Consider the following 22,139-nt stretch of genomic DNA (forward strand, 5'->3'; position numbering starts at 1 on the left):
GTCTTTGATTCCTGAGTGAGTTACTGTGTGCTGTGTGCTCAGGTTTGGGGCTCTTGGTTTTGAGATAATTGAGAGTCTGGTAGTAAATGGTTTCGATCTGGTTCTATATAAAAATATATCTGTGTTGCTTATGCAAAGGGATTTGGGCACAGCAGTGGATGCTCCCCTCTGAGCATCACCTCCCAGATCCACCTTGGTGGACCAGAAGGATGAGAGGCTGCAGGGCTGGGCTGGTGTCAGCTCGTGCATTTTTGGGAACGTGGGTTGTTTTCTGCCTTTGCAGGTGGTAATTTGGCAGTACCTGTTGCCTCAGCTCCTGCTTTTTGTGTGCTGGTCCTGATGGTTTATCAGGCTAACCAGAAAACTGGCACACCTTGAAGGTGGTTCTGGCAGGAGAGTGCTTGTTTGGGCCAAAATCCCCAGCTTTCTAGTGTAGTGTTATATATTCTTGTCCAGAACATCCCCAGGCTCCAGCCCTGCCTTTGATGCCTCCACCAGGCTGATTTCTGCCTGGGAAAGCAGAGGCTGAGCCCCCCTCTCCATCTGGGGCTCTCCCTGATTCCAGCCCTGTCATTGTCCCCAAAAGCAGAGGGGAACAACAAGCTGCAGCAGAAGCAAATGGTCCTTGCCTGGTCCAGCAGCTGAAACGGGAGCAACCAACAGAGCTAAAAAAAGTCCATTGACCTAATCCAGTTTCCATGGTAACGTTGTAGATTAATGGCTTTTAGCTGTAATCCGAATGAGAGGTATTGAACTTTTATATGATGATTTAGAGCCTCTTTATGTCCTGGGTGACTTTGACTTCCAAATCTGTCAGTCACGTGTGTGCAGAACTACCCGCTTGTAGCAGTGGAGAAGTAACATCTGCTGCTGCTAAACCAGAAGTTAATATCCCTGAGCATTGTGTCTGAGTAGATACCCTTGGCTGGTACAAGGCTGGCAGAGAGAAGACAACTTGTACAACATGGGGAAATCATTTGAAACAACTTCTACCCCAGGTGCTGCTGAGCTGATGTGGTGTTGCCAGAGAGGAAGTGGGATGGCTTAAGACCTGCAAAGAGTGTGTGTTTGGGTTTGTTTTTTTTTTCTCTAGCTCAGTGGAGAGCTCATTGGCAGCACAGCTCTGTCTCCTGACCCAGGACTACCGTTGGTGGAGGTGTTTTGGAGTGGGCTTGGCCCAGCATGGGCTGCTGACCCCCCAGCTCTGCAGGCAGACGGGTGCCCTGTGTCCAGAGGGAAAGCAGAAAGTGGCAGAAGCTCCGTTTCCCAGACCACACGTGCTCTGGAAGCAGATGTCCCCTCCACAGTCATGGGTTTGCCCATCAGGGATGGGTGTTCCCAGGATGCCCAGGCTCTGTGGCTGGCCTGGATTGCCTGTGGAGGGGAGCAGGGCTCTGAGGTGGTGTTGTGCCCCCCAGGTTTCTGCCAAGGGCTGCCTGTGATGGGGGTGCTTGAGACTCGGGGTGCTGTGCTTGTGTCCTGGCTTGCAGGCTGGCTGCAGGTGGCTGTTCTGCAATGGGAAAAGGGGATGCTGGAAGGAAAGGATAATGCCAGCTCAGATGGTGCCTGGATGCAGCTCCTGATCTTCCTGCATCCTCATAATCTCAACCATTGATACATCTCAGAACTGTAGAATCCCAGACTTGTTTGGGTTGGAAGGGACCCTAAAGATCATTCAGTCCCACCTCCTGCCATGGGCAGGGACACCTCCCACCAGCCCAGGCTGCTCCAAGCCCCATCCAACCTGCCCTTCAACATTGCCAGGGATGGGGCAGCCACAGCTTCCCTGGGCAACCTGGGCCAGGGTCTCACCACCCTCACAGCAAAGAATTTCTTCCCAATGTCTAACCTAAATCTCCCCTCTTCCAGTTTAAAACCATCCCCCCTCATCCCATCACTCCATGCCCTTGTACAAATTCCCTGCCCAGCTTCCCTGCAGCCCCTTCAGGTTCTGGGAGACAAGGAGCCTGGTTTACTTGGAGGGCAAATTTCTCCATCAACCTGCCAGACTCTGATCTGCCTCCTCTGGACCTCTCATGGGTCATTCACGGGGCTTTCAGGGTCCTCAGCTGCAGCTGAGGTTGATCCTCTTGCAGCCCTTGCTGCCAGAAGCAGGAAGCATCAAAGAACTGTGGATTGCCAGCCCAGCCCTCAGGGAGTGAGGAGATGAAAGCCTGGCAGGGTTGCTGGAGCCCTGTAGCTTGTTTGATGCTGATTGTGGAGTCTCTTTCATACGGGTGATGTCTTGCAACAGTAATAACTCAGGAACCTTTTGTTTTCTCCCCAGCACTGGAAGACACAAGACAGCGAGGAGTATGAGGCTGAGGGTAAGAGCAAGCAGCAGCACTTGGGTGGGCTTCTTCTCTTTTCAGCTTTGAAGATGAATCAGAGGAGCACTTTGAGGTGGTCTCAGGCCAGATGGGTGCACTGAGCAGCCCCAGCCTGGTGTGGTGCAGAGCTTGGGAAGGTGCACGTGGGGCAAGGAAGCCTCAAGCTGGGAGTGAAGCTAAAGTGGGGCTCCTGGGAGGGCACAGTCTCATGTCTTACCCTCTCTGCCCTCTTTTCTCCCTCCTGCCCAGTGCAGAGGCTGCTCTGCCAGCACTCCTGCTCTCCCTGGCCCCAGCACCCCCAGAGCAGCAGCCAGGGCTGGTCCTGGTTAGATTAAATGGTCTAGGGTCAGGGTCTACTGTTATAGGTCTATGGGTAAACATCGAGGGTAATTGATCTGGCTGATGTGGTCGTTTTGGGTCATAGGCTGAACTTGATGATCTCAGAGGTCTTTTCCAGCCTTGGTGATTCTGTGATTCTGGTTCCTTCTCCTGCCCCGGGGGCTGTAGTGGAGCAGGGTTGGCACTAGATGTCAGCACGGGCCAGTCGTTAGATGTTTCCTAACTGTCCTGTGAGGGAGAGCAGGGTGACCCCCCGGGTGACAGGCTTGGGCACTAACCCACAGCACTCAGAGCTGTGTTTGTAACTCAGCCATGCAGCTTTTCACGGCTTCTCCACCTCTTCCAGATTTCAGCTGCTCTCTATCCTCTACCCCGCCCAACTGTGCCAAATTTTTGCTCCAAAATCTTGCTTTCCCAACCCCAGAGGGAGGTGGCCTTGCAGCTGAGCAAGCTTGTTTTGTGTTTGGTGAGTGTTTCCAGCTGGGTGAGGCTGCACTCCAGGCGTTTGCTGGAGGTAGAGGAAATGTGTTCAGCTGAAGGCTGTTGGGTTTTTTCTTCCCCTGAAGGGCTGTTTGGAAGTACTTACATCAAAACATACACCACAGTTTATGTTCAAAAGGGATTTGGGAGCTTCAGGCAGCTCCACCTGGGGGGTGACATCTGTGGAGACAGGCAGCCACTGAAGTTCTTGACCTGGTCAAGGTGTATATGGGTATGCAACTTGCTCAGTCCTTTCCCTTGATCCCATAAGTGACCAGGAGTCCCTTCTCTATCCATGTCAGCAGCTCAGGCTGCAAAGCTGAGCTTCCCCTGTCCACCAGTCTGTGTTGGCCATTGGACTCATCCATGTCCCTGGAGATCCTCCTGGCTGTGGTTCTGGTAGAGTCTGGTAGCTGTGCTGGTAGCCCTACCCCAAAATCACAAGGGTGCTCTTTCCAGGATGAGGTAAGGCAAATGCTCCCATGGGTTCTGATGAGCAAGGAGGAAGGGTGTGCCTGCTGCAGCAGAGAGTCCTCTGTGATGTGCAGAACCCCTGGGTCTTCTGGTTGATCACTGGTGTGCAGCGGATGGGCAGAAACCGGAGCCGTTTCCCCCGTTTCCAGGACAGCTGCGCTTCTGGAACCCAGATGACCTGAATGCCTCCCCTGGAGCATCACTGCCCACCCCAGAGTGGATAGAGGAGAAACTGCAGGAGGTCTGTGAGCACCTTGGCATCACCAGGGATGGCCACCTCAACCGTAAGAAGCTGATCTCCATTTGTGAGCAGTATGGGCTCCGGATGGCAGCCGGGGAGGTGAGTGGCCACGTCCTGTTGACCACAAGCACCTGGTTAACAGGTTGCTTCTTGGAAAGCAGTTTTCAGTTCCAGTTTTCAGTGAGTTTGCTTGGTGTCAAACCATCAAAGGTGGGAGGCTGCTCTGGAAGGAGGCAGCTGCCAGCCTCGCCAAGATGGTGGCGTGCGTGTCTTCTCGTGCAGCCACAGAGGGAAGTGGAATTGAAAAACATATTCCAGATTCCAAGTGTGTCTTCTTAATCCCAGAAATCTTCTGGCTAGACAGTAAATATGGGTTAAATATTTGCAGGTGGTTGCATTTGACTTTGAGAAGGCCTGCAGGCAGTTTGTGTCCTTCAGGAAGCATCCGGAAGAAAATTATTTCTTTAGCAAAAAAAGTCTCTTGTCAATTTAGGATTTAATTTTATAAGAAATCAGATTGTTTTGCATCTTCAAATGACAAGGCTTGTAATCGTTTCCTTCATAAAGGATGTTTCTGAGCAGGTATCCCTGTGTAGCATTTGCAACAAAGTATTTTCAGAATATTAAGGCAGAAAATGAAGGGGGGAAAAAAACAGAAGGTAGACCAACAAAATAGTGAGGGACTGGCCTTAACAACTCTGGGCCTAATAAGGTTGGTCTTGCTCCTGCCCTGGAGCATAAAACAGGTTTATTATAACCTTGCAGTGCCTTTGTTTTTTGTTTTTTTGCCTGGTCACTTCACAAGCCTCTGGAGTTTTGGCACCTGTCTTGTTACCTTGCTCTGAATTCCTGAGCTCACTCTGTCTGGAGAGCAGCAGGAAACAAGGGTTCTTGGTGCTGCCTCGTGAGCTGGAGGCTCCCAGATGAGCAGGAGCTCACAAGCTTTTCCAAGCAGGGTTTTCACAGTGTCTGTGGCTTTGCCATTTTCTTTACAAAGGTTCCTGTACTGGGGTGAGGCTGATGGAGAGCACCAAGTGACTCTCTTGCTTTGCTTTGTGCTTGTAGAGCCTTGGGAATAGGACACTTTCTGCTGTGCCAAATTGTTACCGTGGTGTTTCTGGCAATAACAGATGTGATTTCTATCCCCTACTGCTGGCAGGTAATTGAAGAGGTGCTCTGTAATCTGGAGCAAGATGGCACCATGAGTGTAGAGGACTTCTTCTATGGCTTGTTTAAAAACGGAAAGTCCCTGACACCCTCAGCATCTACCCCGTACAGACAGCTGAAACGACACCTCTCCATGCAGGTGAGGAACCCGGGTGGATCCTGAGGTAAAAGCAGGAGGAGGGGGAGAAGTCCTGGGCAAATTCCACCTTGCCTGTTTCCTCCTCTTCCTCCACATTCTACTACCCATCTTTGCATGGAAGCTGAGGGCCATAGGAAAAGTACCTGTGCACCTGGAGTGCTGTGTCCCATTCTGGAGCCCCCAGTGTAGGAAGGACATGGGGCTCCTGGGGAAAGTCCAGAGGAGGCCACGAGGATGAGCCCAGGGCTGGAGCAGCTCTGCTCTGGAGACAGGCTGGGAGAGCTGGGGTGTTCAGCCTGGAGAAGAGAAGGCTCCAGGGAGACCTTAGAGCACCTTCCAGTGCCTGAAAGGGCTCCAGGAAAGCTGGGGAGAGGATAAGGGGGAATGGAATAAAACTGGAATAGGGGAGATTTAGGTGAGACATGAGGAGGAAATTCTTTGCTGTGAGGGTGGTGAGACCCTGGCCCAGGTTGCCCAGAGAAGCTGTGGCTGCCCCATCCCTGGCAGTGTTGAAGGGCAGGTTGGATGGGGCTTGGAGCAACCTGGTCTGGTGGGAGGTGTCCCTGCCCATGCAGGGGGTTGGAACTAGGTGATCTTGAGGGTCCCTTCCAACCCAAACCAGTCTGAGGTTCTATGATATGCTCCCTGCAGCCTTTTTAGGGGAGGTGACACTTGAAAACAAAACCACAGTGGAAGACACTTCTAGAGCACTGGGGACAGCTTTGAAACTGTTCTTCCTGGGATTTAGTTCAAATCCAGAGCACTGGTCGTGCTGCTGGGCTGTGAGGTCAGCAGCGGCGTTCCTGCGGGGCGTCTGCTTGGCAGTGAGGAGAAAACAGACCTTAATCCTTAATCTCCAGAGGACTGTCTGGGAAATTATACTTACAAGCCTTTCTGATGGTGGGATGGGCAGCTGCCTGGCTCTGCCCATGCCCCACCACAGCCTCTGCCCTCTCCCCACAGTCCTTCGACGAGAGCGGGAGGCGCACGGCCACCCCCTCCGCCATGCCCAGCACCCTCGGCTTCTGCCTCTTCTCCAGCCTGGATGATGGGATGGGCTGTGGCTGTGTGGAGGACATCCTCGACTGCTGGCACCAGGAGGGCATAGAGAACAGCCAGGAGATCCTGAAGGTAACGCTCAGCTCCACCTCACCCCTTTTATTTCCTTCCCTGTGGAGAGTCCTTAAGGGGTGTTAAGCATCCCCTGGATGCTGGGCTGTAGCTAGATTATTGTTTTCCCTTTTAAAATTCCAAGTCTAACTGTTCTGGAAAGTTTCCAGTCATTTCCTTTTTACTGACATGATGGTGCATCCCAGCAAGCTAGAAGTTAATGATAAAAATGTTCTGTGCCTTCCAGCTTAGCTCAGAGAGGTCACCTATATTTGTAGAAAGCAATTGAATTCCTTTACCTCACTGAAGAGCTGCACCTGCAGACCTTTTAGTGCTGGGATGACCTGAATTGTTGCTGTGCTGGGGTGGAGGGACAGCACGTGAAACCCTGCCCAGTAACTACTGTGTTATCATCTGGAGTGAAAGGGTAATGAGGGTTGCAAGTCAGATACCTGAGGTAAACCCTTTCCCTGTCTGTCTCACTAGAAGCAGTGGATGGGGAAGGTAATTTCACGTGTCTGTCCTGAGACCATTGCTGGGTTCCCAGCAGTGATGACAGCAGGTTTCTCTTCATGTCCACACAGATATTGAACATCTAGGTTGTAATAAACTGCTACTCCTCAGGCTTTAAAACTCACTCATAGCCTGGGCTCATGCTGGCCAGCTTGGTAACCTGGTACTGCTTTCACCAGCCTGGTGTGCCTGTACCTTCTCTTCCACTTCTTGCTTTCCTCTGGTGACTTGCTTTGTTACTGGTGTCACTGGAGTGATTTCTCCAGCACCTGCAGTTCCAGCCTCACCACTAGCCCTGCTGCACCCCACTTGGTGCTCCTGGAGAGTTGGGTTGAAAGAAATTAGAAGCAGCTGCTGGTGAGAACTTCACTTGAAAAGAGGGGGGGATCCTTGCTGTCAGCTAGCTCCTGGAAGGCTTCTTCTGTGTTGTCTCTATTGGCAGAGCTGGTTTTGTTTAACATGAACATCTTCAACCACTTCCTTGCAGCAACTGAGTATGTAAAAAGACCAGTGTAGTTAGGTCCTCTAGAGAGTTAATACTTTTAATCAGGTGAGGGGTTGATTTCCCATCGGTCTTGCAGGACACTTCCCATCTCCACAGCTGGCAGCAGCTCTTGAAGGTAGGAAAGTGGCAGAGATGGCTGGTTTGTTGCCCCAGAGGCATCTGTGACAGCTTAATCAGCAAGCAGAGGTCTTTCCTGAGCCTCCTCATTTGATTCTGTCACTTCATGTAGGAATGTCTCCAGGCTCCTGCAGGGGAGGGGAGTCAGTTCTGCTCTGACGAGGTGTTGTTTTGCAGGCTTTGGATTTCAGCTTGGATGGGAAGGTGAACCTGACAGAGCTGACGCTGGCGCTCGAAAACGAGCTTTTAATCACCAAGAATGGAGTCCACCAGGCAGCCCTGGCCAGCTTCAAAACAGAGATCAGACACTTGCTGTAAGTCACCAGGATCACTGGCTCTGCTGCTTCCTCTCTGCCCATTCCCTTTGGCAAGCTGGGGCTTAAGTAGCAGCTGATTAATGGGGCTCAGAGCACTTCTCTGAGTGTTTTGCTGCAAGGCCGGGTTCTGTGTCAGCTTGGTGAGAAGCTTTCATCTCTCACTTGCTCTGGTTAAAACACTCAAACCCAAGTGTTACAGAAAAAATATGCTTAAAAAAAAAAGTAAATCAAAGCCACAGCTGTGCCCAGCCCTGCTCTGCAGTCTGGAAATGGTCACTGCAGTCATCAGTGATCATTGATGGCCAGGGAATGCAAAACTGGAGAGAGGCTGGTGGAATTTCATAGGGTCATAGAATGGTTTGGGTTGGGAGGGACCTTCAAGATCATCTAATTCCAACCCCCTGCATGGGCAGGGACACCTCCCACCAGCCCAGGTTGCTCCAAGCCCCATCCAACCTGCCCTTCAACACTGCCAGGGATGGGGCAGCCACAGCTTCCCTGGGCAACCTGGGCCAGGGTCTCACCACCCTCATAATGAAGAATGTCCTCCTAATGTATAATCTCAGTCTCCCCTCTTCCAGTTCTAATTTGATAAGTGGGACCTTCACTCCCACCTGATTTCCTGCAGTAGCTTTCTGTAGCCTTTGCAGTGTGTTGGGGTGTGGGTGAGGTTCAAAGCCACCATGCACCCCCAGGTTTTTTTTTTTCATTTGAAAGTCAACACAGTCTGGCTTTGCACTGGACTTGCTGTGCAGGCTTCTCCAGTGAGAGAGTCCAGGAGGTGGGAAACATTTCCCTGTGTGCATATTTATTAATTTATAAATTACATACATGTACTGCTGAAGCTCCAGTAGTTCTTCCCACACAACAATGGATCGTTTTGTCCACTCCACTTTGGAGAGCCCTGCTCTAAGCATCACACCCTCAGTTCTGCTTTGGTTCATTCCTGTGGTCTGTTGCAGCCACCTTCCACGTGCACATGCTCCAGTTGGTGGTGGTGGTTGGTTTGTGCTGTAAATCTTGAAACAGTTGATTTCTCAGTGCATGCAGCCACCTCCATGCATCACCATAGATGACTTGCAGATCTTTAAGACCATGTGTGTCCTGTTACCTAATGGTTTATCGCTCATGTTTGCAAGCTGCCCATTTCATGTGGGCCATCCCATGGTTTGCATCTACATGTCTAAATACTTGATGTTCGCTCAGACAGATTTGTCATCAAGTTCTCATCAAGAAAGCTGCTCAGTGTAGCAGATCTAACAAACTTGTGATCAAAATCGGATTTGATGTAGTGTAAAGATGAAGTTGTAAAGGTATAAAATGATGAGAACAAGTAAATGGGGCAGAAAGTGGCCTGGCACAGTGGCATAGTGTGTCAATATGGGGGACTAGACCACAGCTGAGGAGTTCACATGTTGAGGTCTCAGGACCCATGGGGTATCAAGACAGGACCAGAGCCCTGTGTGCAAGTTCAAAACCAGTGCCTAAATGCAGCTGATGATAAAAGACTGTTGGAGAGCTTTCCAAGCTGTTCTCCCTGCACTACCTGAACGTTAGAACAGGTTGCCTAGGGAGGTTGTGGATGCCCATTCCCTGGAGGCCTTCAAGGGCAGGTTGGATGGGGCTTGGAGCAACCTGGGCTGGTGGGAGGTGTCCCTGCCCATGGCAGGGGGTTGGATCTAGATAATCTTGAAGGTGCCTCCCAACCCAAACCATTCCATGATTCTACCTTCTTTTGAGGGTCTGGGGGGGGGTGACCTAATCCAGGCTGGCTGTGTTCACCCTAGGGAGAGGGTGGACCAAGTGGCCAGAGAGAAAGAGAAGCTGAGGTCAGACTTGGAGAAAGCTGAGAAGCTGAAATCCCTGATGGCCTCTGAGGTGGACGACCACCACGCGGCCATCGAGCGCCGGAACGAGTACAACCTCAGGTAGGGTGTCCCGGCTCACCCCTTCACTCCTCCCTGCATCACTGTGGGAGCTCTGTGCCCGAGGCAGCGGCTTCGTGCCTGCTGATGACCATGAAGCTTTGCCCCCCCTGGCATTTGTTGCTTGCTGCTTCTCATGAGCTCCTTCCTATCCCTGGTGCCTTTGCAGGAAGCTGGATGAGGAGTACAAGGAGCGAATTGCAGCTTTGAAGAACGAGCTCCGGAGAGAGCGGGAGCAGATCCTGCAGCAGGCTAATAAACAGAGGCTGGAGCTGGAGCAGGAGATGGAAAAGCTGAAAATTGATGAGAACTTCCTCCGGGACCGCCTGGCCCTTTCCCTGAAGGTAACAGGCACAGAAAGCAGCCAGTGTGTTCCCCCAAGGACAAGGTTGCTCCCGAGTGGGGAGCAATGCAGCATAGTCCTTGTTGAGAGGGTGTGTTGCAGTGTGTGTTGACCCAGCTGAAAGTGATCTCAGCAGCAAGACAGAGACATATCAGGGAGAACTGTTTTTCGGGTCATGTTATGTTCCTTCTCCTTGGATTCATAAGGCTCCAGTTCAAATCTCTGCTGCCATCAAGTGCAGAGCGTGTGTGGGTACAGCTCTCCGAGGGGCTGTCTGCTCTGCTGGCTGTTTGGCTGTCCAGCCAGGAGAGAATGTCTTGATGAAGCTTAAAATACTGTTGGTTTTTTTTTTAAAAATACACATATATAAAAAAATCCTCTTAAGCAAGTTAGCTGTTATTGCTTTGGATAAACTATCTGCTGTCTAATATAATCCACCCTACAGACTCACATCCTTTTCCAATATTTCCTTTTTTAAAAAACACTTAACTCACAGCTTTTTTTCCTGAATCTGACAGCTGCATAAACATATATAATTTAGTTATTTTTTTTAAATTGAGCCAAAAAGAATGTTGTTGTCTTACAAACAGTCTCACAAGTTGCTGTTTTGCTGTGGCAAGAGGGGTTGTACGTGCGTGGGTAACGAATTCACAACTGGCTGAAGATGGTAGCAGTGTTGTGCTCTGACACAAATGGGAGAAGACTCTTTTCCAGGGAATTGCCTCGTGCTCATGTTTTCCTGCTGCAAATGCTGAGGCTGTTGGGGGTTTTTGTTTGGTCCAGGAGAACAGCCGCCTGGAGAGTGAGCTATTGGAAACGGGAGAAAAACTGTCTGAGTATGAAAGTCTGGCAAGCAAACTGCAGAGGAACTTGGAAAACGTCCTGGCTGAGAAGGTAAATCCTCCTCTTCCCAGTCTGAGTCCCAAATTAAATTGCTTTCCAGTTGCTACACTTGAGCTGCCAATTGAACTAATAGCCAGAGGCTCCTGGGGTCTCAGGCACAGTGTCCTTGACATGTGCTGCCTGACTTGAGTTCCAGTTAAGGAAATTAAAGATACTCCACCTTCGCTGTAGCTTGATAGTAATTAGCAGAATCACAGAATTAGTCTGGTTAGAAAAGACCTTTGAGATCATTCAGTCACAGAATCACAGAATATTAGGGGTTGGAAGGGACCTCTGAAGATCATCGAGTCCAACCCTAACCTAACTAACTCTACCACCCCTAACCTAACTCTAAGAAGCCCAACAGTAGGGAGCCTTACAGTGAAGCCATCATCCTGCCATCTGCAGGGATTTTTTTCTCCAGCACCTAGTTTTGGATACACCCAACATGCCAGCTCTTCCTAGGGAAGATGATACACAAGGTGTTGGGTGTTATGTGGCATCTCTGCTGACCTGAGGTGAAAATGGAGGTGATCCTGGTTGTATTACAATGAACTCATCAGGATATCAGCTTCTCCAAGGGCATTTCTGTGCGTGTGTGTCTATAGACAAAGGCTCCTGTAATGGGATTCTCACCCAGTATCTGTTTTCCAGACTTCTTTAAAGTTGGTATTATTTATCAAACTGATAAAAGCTAAGCTAGAAAGCTGTGGTGTGAAATCAAAGTTAGCATGAGAGCTGTGGTGAAGGAGCAGCTGTATTTGTTAGGGAGGCTGCTCGTTGTCCCCTACCAGGAGGGAAGCAGAGCTTCTGGATTTAAAATACAGAATGGGAGAGGTTGCAGGCTGCAGGACTGCTTGTGAATGGCACCCAGGCTGTGATGAGCAGGTGGAAGAATAATTGGATCCCATCCATGCCTTTTCAGTTTGGTGACCTGGATCCCAGCAGCGCGGAGTTTTTCCTGCAGGAGGAGAGGCTGGCACAGATGAGGAGCGAGTACGAGCAGCAGTGCAGAGTAAGTGGAGCCCAGAGCTGGAGACCTGGCACCAGTCTGCCCCTCTTCACCAAGGACACCCTTACTGGTTTTTGATTTATGAAATAAATTTTGCCTTCATTTGTGTTCAGAGTCACAGGAACTAACAGCAGAAATAACCTATGTCCGAGTTTTCATGGTCTCCAAAGCAGTAGTAGTTGCACAAAGTGTAACTGAAACTTTGTCTTCTCCACAAAACTTGTATGGCTGAAATATTTCTTTAAGGTGGGCCTGGAAGTAGCTGTTTACATATCTACTTTCTGGTGAGTTCAGTGGTTAGGAGCATTCAGCTCATCTTTTCATTCAGAACCAAACTACCTTGGCAAGAGGCTCTCATCTGAACAGCACCACAGCTCTCTTAGGAAGCTGCAGTTTAAGAGCAAAGATTTTCTAGGAAAATTTGCTGAATTGACACTTTATGATAATGAGTTGCTTGAATATGCAATTGACTTATTTTTAGCACTGTCAGATAAGAATCAGCACTCAAGGTTCACTTTCTGAACCATTTGAATCTGCAGAATCATGTGTTCACACATTCAGGGATTCATTTTCCTCCATAAATGCTGTTCCTTGAGCTGAGCACGTGGCATTTGGCACAAACACTTGGGATATTCTGCTGGCAAGTGGGTAGAAGTACCAGATGGTAAATGTAGTAATAAGAGTATCTCTTCCCTCATTTGATTTTTTGCTTCTGATTAGATTTTTCAAGTAGATGGTGTTTGGGGAGGTATTTCTCAACTCTTTGAAAATGTTCCTAAGCTGCTCTTTAAAAAAGGTTGTAGGAAGAAGGAATAAAGTGGAAGGACCTGGGGCACGATGTACTTTAGAGGAAGATAATATACCGGCTCTCACTTGGAAGAAGCTTCTGCTGGTTTAGTAAGAAACACATCTGTTCCTTGTGCAGGTTGGGACCTGGAGAAGGGTGTTGTTCTGCTGACAGGAGGATGACTGTGGCAGGATGATTGACAAGTTCAACCTCCTGTCATTCCCTCCTCGGTGTCTCATCGTGGGCTTGTGTTGATGCTCAGCTGCCCCAGTTGTTTCACTCAAGCTTCTTTCCCCCCCTTCTCAGGAGCTGCAGGACCAGATAGATGAGCTGCACTCGGAGCTGCAGGAGTACCGGGCCCAAGGCAAAGTGCTCCGGCCTCCCCTGAGAAGTTCCCTGTCGGAAGAATTTGACATGGATATGAAGAGTCATGGCAACAGTGGCATTGAGCCTGACCAAGGTAAAGCACATCTCCACATGGCCAGCTTCTGGGCTGTAGGTCTTTGTGATAACATCTTAAAATCATAGAATGGTGTTAGTTCGGAGGGACCTTAAAGATCATCTCGTTCCAGAGGCAATTACATAAAAACTTCCCCAAACCTTCACAATGAGACTGAAACTCTTCTTCTGTTTTGCTATTTAATTGGAATACTTACTATGTTCAAAGCTAAAATTAATGCTTGCAGTTTCTTATCTGCATGTGATGGGAATTTGGGAGCTGCCAGTAGCTGCCCAAACACATTTGAAGTGATGAAATAAGTCTGTTGAGAATGTATCTCTTTGGGCTTCAAGAATATGTATATAATTGTTTTTAAAGGACTTGGTTCAGAAGACTGCAACCCCTTAAATATGAGCATAGAGGCAGAAATGGCTATTGAACAAATGAAGGAGCAACACCACAGGGATCTACATCACCTCAAGCAGGAGCTTGAAGACACAGTAAGCTCTTGTAACTTCAAATGAACCCTCACAACTTTCCCAGCCTCTTCCTACAAGTGGGATGGTCTTGGAAAACGAAGTTTTATTCCTGGTCAAATTATAACCTTGCTGTGAAGCTAAGTCTCTGCCTTCCTTGCTCCTTCTGCACGTTGCTGTGTGGTGCAGAGGGGCTGGAGAGGGATGAATGAATGCTGCAGTAGATCCTCACACTGCCCACCTGCTAATGTGGGAGCAGTGAGACTTCCTGCCTTGAATCATAGAATCATAGAATCCTAGGGGCTGGAAGGGACCTCGAAAGATCATCTAGTCCAACCCCCCCTGCCAGAGCAGGGTCACCTAGAGTACATCACACAGGAATGCATCCAGGTGGGTTTTGAATGTCTCCAGTGAAGGAGACTCCACAACCTCCCTGGGCAGCCTGTTCCAGGGCTCTGTCACTCTTACAGTAAAAAAATTTTTTCGAATATTCACCTTGAACCTCCTATGCTCCAATTTACACCCATTAGCCCTTGTCCTATCACTGGTCATCACTGAGAAGAGCCTAACTCCATCTCCCTGACACTCACCCCTTACATATTTGTAAACATTGATGAGGTCACCCCTCAGCCTCCTCTTCTCCAAGCTAAAGAGACCCAGCTCCCTCAGCCTTTCCTCATAAGGGAGATGTTCCACTCCCTTAATCATCTTAGTAGCTCTGTGCTGGACTCTTTCCAGCAGTTGCCTGTCCTTCTTGAACTGAGGGGCCCAGAACTGGACACAATACTCCAGATGCGGCCTCACCAAGCCTGCTGCATCTGAATTAGCCACTTCATTCCTGCCAGCTTGGGATAACTGTGGGTTAGAAAGGCAGTGGGAAGGAGTCTGCACTGCTAAATGCTCTGCTGGTGCAGCCTGGTGGTGTTGAAATGTGATCTGTGCTGTGGGAGTGTGGAAACTGCTGTTATGATACCTGTGCTCCTGAAAATGGGCAGTCAGCCCCCCAGTTGCTGGGTGTCCACCTGCAGGTTAATGTTGCCACACGTGCAGAAATATCTCCACTGGCTCTAGCTGGAGAAAGCCTGGATCTAGATGGGCTTAGGAGGCTGGAGCAGCTCCACTCCAGTGCCTGTCTGTGGTGCCAGGGTGAGCACAACACCAGCTGCCACTGGCTTCTACTTAGTAAGCATTTTTATCCCAGTAAAAAAGCAAGCTCAGCACTTTAATATTCTTTGCAGGGGAAATCCATATAAGATGCTAATGTGTAAATCAAAATATTCTATAGAACAAATGGGAAAATACAACACAGAAATGCAGAGGAAATATCTCTGTATTACATTATGTAGAAAACAAACCAATTTGTTTTCCTTTTTATAGGTGAGCCGTTACGAAAAGCAGCTGGATGAGATAAAAAGTGACTGTGAGAGAGAACAAGAGGGTATGAGGAGGAAGTACAATGAAGAGATGCATGTCATGGAACAGCAAATAACTGGCCTTAAAAATCAAATTGCAGAACTGCAAGGAGAGGCAGCAGCGCTCAGAGAACAGCAAGAAAAGCTTGACTGTAAATACAATGATGAGAAAAACAAATTACAAATGCAGTTTGAGGAGGAAAAAGCCAATCTGCAAGAACTATTGAGGCAAGAGCATGAAGAAGATATTAGAGCCAGGCTGGAGCAGGTAAACGAGAAGTTTAGTCAAGAACGGGAGGAACTGATGCAAAATGGTGTCTGGATGGAAGAAAAGATGAGAGTTTTGGTGCAGACACTGCAGGAAGAGAAGGGGGAGCTGGAACGTGGCTTTCATGAGCAGCTGAAAAGGATGGCAGAGGTGCATGCCCTGGAGAAGGAGGAGCTCCAACAAGAGCTGCTGAGGAAGCACGAGCAGGACCTGAAGGAGGAAAGGTGAGTGTCACTGCTGGTGGGGACAGGAGTGGTGTGTGCTGACACACAGCACTGATGGCTTGGCGTGGTGACCAAGGTGAACCTAGGGCAGAAATGACTCCTGATGCTTAATTCAAGTGTACCAAGCGTGTAGTGCTGTGACCTGTTTAACTCCAGACCACTGGGCTGCTATCCAGGGGCTTTTTCTTCTGACCTTTCTCAAGCAGATACTTATATTGATTTTTAGCTCACCCAGAGGCAACAACAGTGTTAAAGCATAACCAGACACGATTAACTTGAGCTCTGTTCAGGATCCCTGTGCTTTACAAATCCCTGCTTTGTACTTCTAAAGCATTTGGGGTTTTAGGGTTGTTCTTTTCTGAAGAAGTCATGGGATGGCTGGTAACTGCATTTAGCCAGGATCGAGTATCAAAAGGAACTGAAGCTGTCCTGGGGTGACAGGGAGAGATGGAGATAAAGAACACTTCCCACCAATCTGATCACAGGTTTAGAAGGGCATATATTGCACATGAAACCTTTTATGAGAACATTTCATGAGTTACACTTTCCTGAGGCAATTAGAATTTTATTTCTGAAGTTCCAACAAATTGCCTCAACTTTAACTTTGGCTCTCAGGACGACCTGTCAAATGGTACTTCATCCAAAACTCAGTGAGAAGCTGATTTTTCAGCTTGCTTTATTCAGCCTAAAAAAGCCATTTTGAATCTCTTTGAGTTAGCCCAGAGTTTAGTAATATCTTATGTTAACCATGTTTAGGAAAAAAATGGAAAGTGACTATGACAGAAGAGCATCCAATGCAGAAACTCAGTTTTCTGTTGAGACACAAACACTTGTGAGTAAATATGAAGAAACCATCCAAAATCTAGAAGGACGTTACCAGCGAGAGCTGCATGAACTTGCTGAGCAGCAAAGAGAGGAGAAATCCCAGTGGGAGTTTGAAAAGGATGAAATTGCTCAGGAAGTTGCTGAAGCCCACAAGAGACTGAAGGAAAGTCTGGCAAATGAAAAGGCAGTTTCTTCTGCCCTCACCCAGGAGAAAGATCTCCTGGAGAAGAACTTCAAGGAAGAAGTGAACAAGCTTGTGTGTGAGAGAGAGCAGCTTCAGAAGGAGCTGCGAGACCTGAGGAATGCTGCTGAGGTGGAGGAGAAGAAGTTGAAGGAGAAAATAACACAACTCCAAAATGACCACGAAAAAGAGCTAAAGAACAAAGAGGAGCGTATGTCTGTGGTGGAGGAAAATGGGAAGCTGGTTAGGCAAAAGCTGGAGAGGCTTGACAGTGAATATAAGCAAGAGAAAGAAGACCTCAATTCCAAGCTTCTTGCTCTGGAGAGTTTAAACAAAGACATTTGTGTAAGAGCAGAAGCAGAAAAGGCTGAGATGAGTTTGGAAATCTCAGACCTCCAAGGGAAAATACGGAAGTTGCAGTGGGAGACCCACAGTTTTTCTGCACTGCAAAATCATTATAGGGTCCTGGAAAAGGAGTACGCCAAAGCAAAGAGCAAAATTGCTTCTTCCTTTGGTGTGGTGCCTCTGGGAGGTGATGGGGATGTCCTCTTAAATCTGCAGAGAGTGCACGAGCAAGCTGTGAAGGAGAATGTCAGGATGGCTGCTGAGATTGTCAGGCTGCAGCACAGGCTGCAAGCTGTGGAGCAGGACCCCCTGCCACCACCCAGTCCTGCCTGCTCCAACTCCATCTCACAACCCCCTCAGCTGCCAGATGAAATAGATCCCATCTCTGAAGAGCTGCCCAGTGACTGGAGAGGTGCAGACAAGGGAACAGATTCAAATGTCCTTCTGCTTTCGGAGGTAGACAGTACAGACCTGGAAGAAATGACTGAGGCTGATTCAGATTTGGAGAGAGCATGTGTTGAAGCCAGGTCAGGTGGCCCTGCGCTCGAGGCACGGGTGTGTCAGATGCAAGGAAATAAAGCAGCACTGGAAGCTGATGGCAATCAGGGCTGTGACAGGATTCAAGAGCTGCTTTCTCGGGTGTCTCTGCGGCCAAAAAAGAGGGAACTCAAGAACACTCTTGAGAGAGAACCCAGATCAAAAGTGCTACAGAACGGTACTGAACAGCAGAAGGTTCATCTGCTAAATCACAGAATAACTCCTGAAAATAAAGGGTTTGCTTCTGATGCTTCAGAGCTGGAGGTTGAGCTTGAGAAGGCTGAGGAACTGAGTGAAGACTCCCTCCAGCTTGATCATGCTCCTGGGCCAACAACTGGTGACCTGAAAAGCATAATAGCTCAGCTCTGGGAAAGGGTCGAAGAGTTAGAAGACAGATCAATGGCACAGGCTGAAGTCCTGTCACTACAAGAAGAAATTCAAGTAGAAAATGAGGATCTGAAATCTGAAATGATAAAATTAGTTGAAAAAAATAAGGTGCTAGAAGACAACTTGCGTAAGCTGAGAAGCCTTCTTTGCAAGCTAGAACAAAATAAACTGGAAAGTGTTAAGCTTGGAGAGGAAAACACACAGCTCCTCCAAAAAATTGAAGAATGGGAACATCTACAAGAACAAGGTGCACAAGGAAATGTAGCTTCACACAGTGACACGTTAAGACTGCAGTGCCAGCTTGGGAAGCTGGGAGAACATGCTGGGATGTGTACAGGTCAGCAAGACAAGCATGTCCGGAGTGACAGCACAGGGACAGAAACATCTGCAGAAAAGGGGGAGCTGCACGAGCCTGACAGAGAGCTGGAGGAGAAAGCTGCTGCTCGGGTTACCCCAAAAGACACGCGTTTCCCTGAGGAGAGAGAAGAGAGGAGTACAGTGATGCACGGCTTGCAAGGCACGTGCACTGAGCTGCAGCAAAAAGTTGATCTTCTGAGGTAAAGTACTCTTGCAAAACGTGGTGGGACACGTGCTGACCCCTCAGTAATCCAGCCTGCTGCTTAGACACTAACCTCGTGTCCCGCCCGCCCGACGGCTGCTGCATTAACCACTGTAGCTTAACTCTGAGTAGAAACCAGTGCCTGGGACTCTAACTACTAGCAAGCAGGCTGATTAATCATGGATAACGACGGTTGAAATAGCTGTGTGTGACTTACTCCTCTCTGACCATCACCTAACATGAGTGGTAAAACAGGAGCAACCTGCCAGCTGTGGGATGTAGCCACCGTCGCAGGGTGCAGCTGATGGTCCATCAAACCCCTGGGGTTTCGTCTCCAAAATACCATGATAACACTTCCAGAATGCTTTTAGCTGTTACTAATATCACCTCTTCACTCCCTTCTAGTTCTGAATCTTACTTGGAATGTGAAAAGTGCTTCTAGTTTTCTCCATGTTTAAGTTAATACTAGAGAATGATGATAACTTTTTTTCCCCAGCAGGAGCACTTAGGGTTAGGAATCCATCAACTGTGGGATGTGGTAAATACCTTTATAACACAGAGAATATATTAGGGTTGCTGTTTTTTTTTTTTTTAAAAAAAAAAAACCTACTTGTTTTTAACTGCTGTGTTTCAGCAAGGATTTTGTTGTTGTTAGGAGGCCATAAAGTGGCTACAAGTGGCTTAACTGTTGCTCAACACCAGCTTCCTGCAGGTAATTGTCCTTTCAGGTATTACACCATGGCCAAGTTATTTCTCTAGAGTTGCCTCAAGACAGAAAAAGCACTTTCCAAGGCTGCTGTTCCCAGCATATTGGACTCTAAAAAGAGCTCACTCTCCTAGTACTCTGCATCTCGTGGTGCTAAGCTGTTTAAAGGTGTTAGTTGTAACCTAAGGCCTGAAAGGTAGAGTAAAATATTAGTGTGAAACTTTTACTAGATATCTTAGATTTTAACTAGCTGTAGCTGTACAAAAACAGGCACAAAACCCTTTTCAGTCATCTGGAAAGCAATGCTACTAAATGAAATGCAAATCCTTATCCTTATAGTGCTCATATATAAAATAAGACAATTGTAGCTTTGTCTTGAAATCTTAGTGGTAGCTTGGGCTCTTTGTCATTTTTCTCTCTGTGGGCCTAGATGATATTCAGAAGCAGTTTTCACTTATCTCATGCCTCTGCCACAGGTGTGAAGCTGAGAAGCTCAGAGAAGAAAATGCTATTCTGAAAAATGAAGTGACTTTATTAAATGAGGAAGGTAGTGCTTCCAGCCTGAAACTGAGGGAGCTAAGTGGATCCCAAGAAGAAATGAGGTAAGAATTCAATGGTGCGTGTACCACGTGTGCCTTCAGGCTCTCACTGTGGGACAGACACAATGGTTGCTTCCCTTTTCTAAAGCTCCTTCATGTGTTAGATACCTATACAATTTGAATCAGGCTTTTGTTTCATGGTGCCAGTGGAAACCAAGTTAGTTGACAGATTATTCCATGTCCTTTTCACCTGCCCCAGCTTGTCTTCCTCATTCCTAGAGGCAAAGTAGGGGCTCAACTGTAGAAACACAGGACCTATTTATGAGGTGACTTGATGCAAGCAAAAGTTTTGCTGCTTTGGCTGGGGTAGCTTTTGAAAAGGCAGGAAGAGTTGGGATCATTCTTCCCTTCTAGAAAAGAACTACTTGGGATACCCTGAGGAACTGAGCACTCACCAAGCCTATGCAAAACAGTGATGGAAAGTGATAAATGTCCAGAATTACCATTTCTGGTGATGTCAAAACCCAGCCCATTCTTGTAGGCGTGCATGTTAACAAGTGGCCCTAATGTTTCTATGATTCTGTGCTAAGATAGCTTTCATTTTTTCCTTAGGCAAAAGATAGAGGCTATGAGGAAGGAGAAGGTGACTGTACAGAAGATGGTTGACAACCTGAAAAAGCAGGTAAATGGACTTAGCCCATAATCCCCTCTGTAGAAATCATCACTCTATAAAAGCTGTTCCTTTAGATGGCCACAAAGGGAGGAGAAAAAGACCACTAAACAAACTTAAACTCTTTGATAGCTGTTCTCATTGACTCCTTGGGATTGATGTGAGGCTTGTTAGACCTAAAAAGAAGACAACTGCAATGCTACTGTAACTGTCCAGCCTACAGGCTTCAGAGCACTTTCCATAAAAATGATTTAATAGAAATATAAAGTTAAAATCCTTCTTTTGTAGCTGTTGTGGGTAATGCTCTGCAGTAGCCCATGGGAAACAGAGGTTATGTGACTCAGCCTCTACTTATTTCCCAGCTAGCTAGGTCTAGGAACCCTGCCAGCCAGGACCCTTTGCTCGTATCCTTGAGGCTGCTTGTTTTATTTTAAGGGATGGTTTGTTATGCCAAGTTGCAAAGTAGCTCTTAATTCTTGTCCCTCTTAGTATTACTTAGTAAAATTCTGCTTGCTCAGAATAATCTACTCATTCACCAGCGTAACCCTCAAAAGCTACCTCAGCATGGCAAAGGGCAGGAGGAGCAGAGTGGTGTGCCAGATGACTGATAGAACTGGAATGACTGAGGCCAATTATGAGAAATGAAGTTGGTGGCTGACCATGCAGGCAGCAGGCCCTCAGGAAGACTCCTGCTCTTAAAAAGCTGATTTGTCCTAAAATTAGGGCATGGAGCAAGTTAAATATGCTTTAAGGGTATGAAGCAAGCTGTTGCTACTGTGGCCATGACTGGTGCAGAGAGTACAGGTGACTGCTGTGTCCCAGTGCTCACAGGCACCACTTTGTGTTTCTGTTATCTTGGCTGAGCTGTTGCTTTGGGGTGACACTTGTCTGATTTTTAATCTTCTGAACAGAAAGGAAATAGTTTTAAAACCTACTTCCCGCTGTGGAAATAGTCATAACTGACACTGCTGTCCTGATTTAGGTGGCAGATCTGAAGACCAGGAACCAGCAGCTGGACTCTGAAAACACAGAACTTAGCCAGAGAAACTCCAAAAATCAAGCAGATGTGCAGGATCCTAATCAACAGCTGGCAAGGGTGCTCCAGCAAAAGGAAAGGGGAGCGGGAGAGTGTACCCTGGAAGAGTGGGAAAAGGAGAGACTGGTACTGCAAGAGGAACTGGAAAACTCCAAAGTAAAGGTACAGGATTACACTGTCTGTAATGGTATGAGACAGTTGAACTTCTAGGAATGCTCAGATGCTGTGGAATCATCATCCCTTTCTCAAGCTCTGCACTGGCTCTCAAAGCTGAGCATTCCTGCTGCAAATGTGCATGGATGTGGCAGTGGGGGTGGGAGGAAAGCATGGCAGCAGCCAGAAGCAGGAGGTGGAAGTGTGCAGGTTTGTCTTGAGAAGGGAGCTTAGTGATGCAAAATACTTGGCTGCATGTTCCAGCATGCCTGCTCTCTCCAGGCCTGTGCCATCCCAGCTCCAACCCCTGTCCCTGGCTGCAGCACCTTCTGCTTTAGCCGTTGCTACTTTGCGTGTCTGCTAAGTCGAAATCTCAGCCTCCTTCTGCTTTTTGCAGACATCAAACATGGTGTCCTCCTTGGAGATGGAGCTGTCAAAAATGAAGGCTCAAGCTCATGTATTGGAGCAGGAGAACCACATCCTGCAGCAGGAGCTCGAGAAGACAAAGCAGGTATGGTGTCCTGTTGGGTGCCATCAAGGAATGCTGGCTGTCTTCCTATGCCCTGCTCTCCTGCCTGAGCTGGGAATAGTTAATTTCTTTATAACAGTTGGGGAATAGAAATCCTTTTGAAACAGTCCCCATGTACAATGCACAATTGTTCAAGTAAGGTTGGCTTCACTTAGCATTTTCCAGAAGCTCT

At 48.0% G+C, this 22,139-nt stretch overlaps 1 protein-coding gene across 10 annotated transcripts in view; it reads left to right on the plus strand.

Annotated features, from left to right (window-relative positions):
- NIN (ninein) overlaps nucleotides 1-22,139 on the plus strand; it is a 67,039-nt gene that overhangs the window by 25,175 nt on the left and 19,725 nt on the right. For 9 of the 10 annotated variants that reach the window (XM_051621124.1, XM_051621123.1, XM_051621125.1 and 6 more), the window contains 17 exons: nucleotides 2,288-2,327; nucleotides 3,773-3,963; nucleotides 5,024-5,170; nucleotides 6,134-6,301; nucleotides 7,593-7,729; nucleotides 9,520-9,660; nucleotides 9,827-10,001; nucleotides 10,784-10,894; nucleotides 11,808-11,897; nucleotides 12,988-13,141; nucleotides 13,499-13,620; nucleotides 14,974-15,500; nucleotides 16,257-18,332; nucleotides 19,517-19,642; nucleotides 20,192-20,261; nucleotides 21,232-21,447; nucleotides 21,836-21,949. In XM_051621124.1, coding sequence (XP_051477084.1) covers nucleotides 2,288-2,327; nucleotides 3,773-3,963; nucleotides 5,024-5,170; nucleotides 6,134-6,301; nucleotides 7,593-7,729; nucleotides 9,520-9,660; nucleotides 9,827-10,001; nucleotides 10,784-10,894; nucleotides 11,808-11,897; nucleotides 12,988-13,141; nucleotides 13,499-13,620; nucleotides 14,974-15,500; nucleotides 16,257-18,332; nucleotides 19,517-19,642; nucleotides 20,192-20,261; nucleotides 21,232-21,447; nucleotides 21,836-21,949 — 4,605 coding nt within the window. The remainder of the gene's footprint in view (nucleotides 1-2,287; nucleotides 2,328-3,772; nucleotides 3,964-5,023; nucleotides 5,171-6,133; nucleotides 6,302-7,592; nucleotides 7,730-9,519; nucleotides 9,661-9,826; nucleotides 10,002-10,783; nucleotides 10,895-11,807; nucleotides 11,898-12,987; nucleotides 13,142-13,498; nucleotides 13,621-14,973; nucleotides 15,501-16,256; nucleotides 18,333-19,516; nucleotides 19,643-20,191; nucleotides 20,262-21,231; nucleotides 21,448-21,835; nucleotides 21,950-22,139) is intronic. The other variant, XM_051621132.1, reaches the window with a different exon arrangement.

The sequence above is a fragment of the Apus apus genome, chromosome 5 (assembly GCF_020740795.1).
Source record: "Apus apus isolate bApuApu2 chromosome 5, bApuApu2.pri.cur, whole genome shotgun sequence".
Classification (NCBI taxonomy): Eukaryota; Metazoa; Chordata; class Aves; order Apodiformes; family Apodidae; genus Apus; species Apus apus.